General features: G+C 58.4%; 1 protein-coding gene across 3 annotated transcripts in view; it reads left to right on the forward strand.

The window, feature by feature from the left end:
• ECE1 (endothelin converting enzyme 1) overlaps positions 1–4250 on the forward strand; it is a 95237-nt gene extending 90987 nt beyond the window's left edge. For all 3 annotated transcript variants that reach the window (XM_045585077.1, XM_036445757.2, XM_036445755.2), the window contains 2 exons: positions 1300–1395; positions 2045–4250. In XM_045585077.1, the coding sequence (XP_045441033.1) occupies positions 1300–1395; positions 2045–2221 (273 nt within the window). In that variant the 3' untranslated portion in view covers positions 2222–4250. The remainder of the gene's footprint in view (positions 1–1299; positions 1396–2044) is intronic.
• The last annotated feature ends 1750 nt before the right edge of the window (positions 4251–6000 follow it).

Here is a 6000-nt window from a genome sequence, read left to right on the forward strand (position 1 = left end):
GAGAAACATCAACCAGCTGCCTCCTGCACACCCCCTACCGGGGATATACCCTCAACCAAGGTACATGCCCTTGACCGGAATCCGCAGGCTGACGCTCTATCCACTGAGCCAAACCGGTTTCAGCTCGCTGCATGGTCTTTAAATAGAGGAATGACGTGGGCCAATTCATCCTCTAAAACGGAGGTCAGCGAACCTCCAGACTGCGGGCCACACGCAGCCCTCAGGCGGGTTCTGTGAATATTGGGGGGCTGCAGCCAGGCCCACCCACCGCCATGCTGCCTGTGGCTGCGTTCACGCCACGGGGGGCAGGACTGAGGGGTGGCAGCAGAGACCAGTCCGCCTCCAGAACTGGAACTGTTCACTCCCTGGCCCCTCACAGAGGAAGTCCGCCAGCCCCTGCTTTCCAAGGACGGCTTGCTGGCTGTGTCGGGAGGGGGCTGGAATTGGGCTGGTTTGAGTCAAGGAGCCGAGTGAGAACGCCGTGTGAGGTTGTCCAGGCAGGCAATGGGAGGGAGCACTGGGAAGGGTGAGGAGTCGTCAGATTGGGGTGTTTGCTTTGATTGGAAGAAGCATCAGAGGAGTTCTGGAGTTTGGGCCTCAATACCACTGTGTGTGTGTGTGTGTGTGTGTGTGTGCCCTTTCATTCTGTCTGTGCCGTGTTAAGTTGGAGATGCATCTTGGAGGTCCAGCGGGGGCAGTTGCATCGGAGGGCCTTTGGCATGAAGCTGGTATTTAAAGCCACGGGTTGAATGTACTCGCCTCAGAAGGAGGGCAGGTAAAGAATAAGGTGACCATGCCAAAACCGGTTTGGCAAAGTGGATAGAGCGTCGGCCTGTGGACTGAAGGGTCCCAGGTTCGATTGTGGTCAAGGGCATGTATCTTGGTTGCGGGCACATCCCCAGTAGCGGGTGTGCAAGAGGCAGCTGGTCGATGATTCTCTCTCATCGATGTTTCTGACTCTCTATCCCTCTCTCTTCCTCTCTGTAAAAAAAAAAAAAAAATCAATAAAATATATATATTTAAAAATAAAGTTTAAAAATAAGGTGACCAGACGTCCCACTTTGGGCAGGACAGTCCCGATTTCTAACAATTTGTCCCGCATCCCGTGGCGTTTTTTAAAAAGTCCCGGATCGGGACAAATGGTTAGAAATCGGGACGTCTGGTCACCTTAGTAAAGAAGCCAGCGCCCCTGGGCTGAGCTGGGCCCCAGAGCTGACGCCAGACCTCAGAAGCCAGCTCCCTCGCGGGCCCCTCCGCCGCCCCCTGCTGGTGTCCGGCGCTGAGCGCTCTCTCCTCCAGGCCTACCAGAACTGGGTGAAGCAGAACGGCCCCGAGCAGACGCTGCCCACACTGGGGCTCACCAACGACCAGCTCTTCTTCCTGGGCTTCGCGCAGGTGAGTGTGTGAGGAGGAAGCCAGACTCTGCTCCTCCCGCTCCGTCCCGGGAGCTCCGAGGGCCAGAGCGGAGAGCCCCCCGGGCCCTCGGGCCGTCCGGGGGCAGCTGCCCGGGAGGGGCGGCTCCTCTCGCTGCAGAGATGCGGGGACGGGCCAGGCGAGCTAGCGAAGGGACTGCTGCCTCCGGTGGGTGAGCGGACAAGGTGGCCATGGAGGGCCCTTCTGGCTCTGGGTTCCAGAAGTCTCTTCGACTCAGTATGCACCCAGCTGTCCCTTGAGCCGGCGGCATTCAGCGTAGAGCCTTCTGTTGGCACTTGGCGCTGCCAGGCCTGTGGGCAGTTGTTCTGTCCAGGAAGTGAGTGACAGGGACTCGATCCAATTTTCAGGATGGTTTGGGGGCCAAATGCTCAGTTCAGATGAGACCTAGGGGACGGACAGGAGCACAGCAGCCGAGGATGCTGGGACGGGGGACACGCTGTCCGCTCTCTCTCTCTCTCTCTCTCTCTCTCTCTCTGGGCCCCCTGGCCGGCCTTCCTGACCCCGGGGCTTAGGACCAGGCGGGGGCTCCTTGCTCTGCTGTTGGACACGGGGCAGTCCGGCCGCCTCCGGCCCCGCAGTGACCCCCGCCTCTCCCTTTCCCCCCACCAAGGTCTGGTGCTCCGTCCGCACGCCCGAGAGCACGCACGAGGGCCTCATCACGGACCCGCACAGCCCCTCCCGCTTCCGGGTCATCGGCTCCGTCTCCAACTCCAGGGAGTTCTCGGAGCACTTCCACTGCCCGCCCGGCTCGCCCATGAACCCGCGTCACAAGTGCGAGGTCTGGTGAGGGGCGGAGAGCGAGCCTCGGCGGCAGAGCCCACGGGCTGCCCCCTCCGTCCAGTGCCCAGGGTGCCCCCCGCCCCGCACTGGAGGGTTTTCGGCGGGAACTGAGCTGTGACGGGGGTTCTCGGCATCATGTGAGATGTGGCCCCCCGGGGAGACCCTGTCACCCCGGCCCCAGGCGCACACACCCACTCCGATGGGCATTTGGGCGTCAGGCCGGCTGCTCGCCAGGCCTGGGCCCCACGCTGACAAGGGCGGCGGGCACGGCCCCATGCCCACACCCGGCGCCAGACACTCCACGGATGCCGCTGTGTCAAATGCTTTACGTATATATTTTTGGGAAAACTATTTTGTAAACCTTGTGGAATACACTGGAAATCTTCAGGGAGATGCTACATCTAAAACACTTTTTTTTTTTTTTTTTAAGGAGAGGATTGGTATATTTATTATGTTCTGTGTTTCTAAATCACCTGTGGACGAGGGAAGCCCCACTGACGACCCCTCCCCTGCCTCCCTGGCTGCGAGGCCGAGCTCAGGCAGCCATGCCCGGGCCCCTGAGCGGCCTTCAGCCCCGGGATACACGGTGGCCGCCCCCATCGCTGGCTTAGGGAGGAGGGGCCTGGGGCCAGCCAGGAGGGGGCCGGCTCGGGGAGGCCCAGCTCATGGGCACCACCTGTCTTAGCGCCCCTGACTGTCCCCAGAGCCCAGCAGCGGGAACGCCAGCGAGAAAGGTCTGATCCCAAAGTAGCAGCAGGAGGCCGAGGGCTGTAGCAGCGTGAGGCCAGGGCAGGCCCTCGAACCCAATTGGGTGCCCGCGCGCCTGGATCTGGACCGCAGGACCCTGTGACCACCCCTCCTCCCCATCAGATGTGCTCTCCTGTGCTCTTCTCATCCCTCTTTTGTCACCCCCCGCCCCCATGTCTGTCCTGGGAGCCCGCTGCCTCTCCGGCTTCCCCACCCCCGCCACTACCTTACCCTCCGAGTCTGTCCTCCGCCCGGCCGCGCCTGGCTCCGGCCACAGCCCTCCCACCCTCCATTCTCTAGTGCCTTATGGAGGCTATGACCCTGGGCGCACCCCAGGGGGACAGCCCCTCACCCCCAGGGCCCCTTGGCCTCCTCAGCGAAGCCCCCGAGTGTCCTGACCGGAACACAAGGCCATACCCCCTGCTCCCGGTGCCCCCTGAGCTGCTTCCCACCAGCACCGAAGCTCTGCCTCCAGGCCAGTGGGCGGGGTCAGGGCCAGGAGCCCCTGACCTTGCCCCGAGCGCCGCCCGCCCTCAGCCCCGTGGGCTGAACCCAGACAATCCTTGTAGCTATCTGGACTCCTTCTTGGGAAATGCTTTCAGCCACGGGTCCCCCAACCCGGTCAGGCCGAGGCCGCAGTTCAGAAGCCCCCAGAGGGACCTCATTGGAGCCCCGCGCTAGCCATCTAGGGAAGCAGTGCCTGGGAGCGGGCAGGAGCAGCCGGTGCCCGCCTGCCAGGTGCCCGCCTGCCGCAGCCCAGGCCACCTGGCAGCCCCGCCCTGCCGGCACTCGCTTGGCCCAGGAGGCCGGGCCCTCCTTGCCCAGCAGAAGCCACAGCTCAGCCACTGCCTCGCCCTCCTTCCCATAAGCCCAGAGCTGGTTCTAGCCCCACAAGCAACTGCCCTGGGAGCTCGTCAGAGGAAAGCTCAGACAGGAGCAGAGCAGGCTGCCCAGTCCTGTTCCCTCCCTGCCCGCTGGCCTTCCCTGCGGTCTGGTGTCTGTCAGCACCCAGGCCTGGGACCTCCCAGCCCAAGCCAGTGTCCCAGAGCTGAGGGCCAGCCAGAGGGCCTGTCATTGGCACTCATTGCTCCCTGGTGAGCTGTGAGTGTGGGGATGGGGGAACAAGGGGGACCCTGCCCCTGAAGCCCAGGAGCCCTGAGGCTGGCTTGTCTGCAGGTACATGGATGTGGGTTTGGGGCTGGGAATCTGGTTTTTGTATTCTTAATGTTTTGTGCTACTGTAGTTCTGGTGTGGCACTATTGTAACTGAAATAAAGTACTTGTACCGTGGGCCACGTGACTGTGTGTGTGACTTCTCAGGGTGACGTGTGATGGGTGGGCTATGGGAGGGCGCACACACACACACACACACACACACACACCCGCCCCGTGTCATCAAGGCCAGCTGCACCTCCTCCCAGAGCAAAGCCCCGGACCCTGACGCATGCCAGTGGCCACACAGGTGGAAGGTACAAGAGGGCGGCTTTTTGTTCCTGCAGAGGTGGGTGCTCCCGGCATTCCTGTTTCCCAAAGACCACATGGACAGGCTCCTCCCACTTCCCTGCTGTGGAGCCCCCACCTGCTTTCCCTCTTCCTCCTCCCTTGTTAGCAATAGACCTTCCCACAACTCATGCATGTTCTTCCTCAAGCCTGTACGAAAATCCAGCCGGTCCTTAGAGGTTTACCCTGCAGTTAAGAATGAGAAACAGGCCAAAACCGGTTTGGCTCAGTGGATAGAGTGTCAGCCTGTGGACTGAAGGGTCCTGAGTTCGATTCCAATCAAGGGCATGTACATTGGTTGTGGGCACATCCCCGGTGGGGGGTGTGCAGGAGGAAGCTGATCGATGTTTCTCTCTCCTCAACGTTTCGAGCTCTCTATCTCCCTTCCTCTCTGTAAAAAATCAATAAAATGTATTAAGAAAAAGAAAAAAGAATGGAAAACAGGCCAAAACCGGTTTGGCTCAGTGGATAGAGCGTCGGTCTGCGGACTGAAAGGTCCCAGGTTCGATTCCGGTCAAGGGCATGTACCTTGGTTGTGGGCACATCCCCAGTAGGGGGTGTGCAGGAGGAAGCTGATCGATGTTTCTCTCTCATCCATGTTTCTAACTGTTCCTCTCCCTTCCTCTCTGTAAAAACTCAATAAAAAAATTTTTTTTAAAAAAGAAAAAAAGAATGGGAAGCATTTGTAAGACATAACTTGAGAACCACTGGGAAATGTGTCCTAGTGACTGGGTAGGCCAAGGGGTCCGCAGAGGCGCTGTCAGGTCCCGGAGCTGCGGAAGGCAGGCAGGGAGGGATTAGAGAAGGCTTTAAACGTGCAAGAATTGGGTGCAGTGATTACTCCGTTGAGAAATGGGGGAGACCTTTACAAAGAAAACTGTAAAGCTGGAGAATGTTACAGAGAACCTGAACAAATGCAGGTGAATACCCCGATCACGGGTGGAAAGGCTCCATATCCCAAAAGATACCATCTCCCCCAAATTAACCTGTCATTTCGGTGTACTCTCAACGGACACTCTGAGTTAATTTTTCACGGGACTCGAAAGCAGACTCGCTAGAAGAGAAGATGCACCATGGCCAAGGCAGAAAGAACAGTGAGTGAGCTGGCCTCTCCAGACTGTCACAAAGCTGCAGGGAGTAGTGCAGTGCGGTGCTGGCGTGCGAACAGACACTGGACAGCTGGCATAGATTAGGGAGCCAGAGACAATTCTCCGTGTCTGTGGGACTTCGTGTAGGATCGGCTGAGAAATAAAGAACCATTAAATAAGTGGTGTTAGGATATCCACGTGGGAAAAATAAAAGAATTTAGAGCCTGGCTCCCTCACACAGTTCTCACATACGTTGTTCACAACAATAAATTCTACATATTTCACACTAACCGTGTGAAAACCATAGAAGTCTCACAGCATACAGGGTGAGGCAAAAGTAGGTTGCAGTTCTGGGTGCATGAAATTATTGTGTTATTTTTTTTAAAATATATTTTATTGATTTTGTACAGAGAGGAAGGGAGAGAGATAGAAACATCGATGAGAGAGAGTCA

Source organism: Pipistrellus kuhlii, unplaced genomic scaffold (assembly GCF_014108245.1).
Source record: "Pipistrellus kuhlii isolate mPipKuh1 unplaced genomic scaffold, mPipKuh1.p scaffold_m20_p_2, whole genome shotgun sequence".
Classification (NCBI taxonomy): domain Eukaryota; kingdom Metazoa; phylum Chordata; class Mammalia; order Chiroptera; family Vespertilionidae; genus Pipistrellus; species Pipistrellus kuhlii.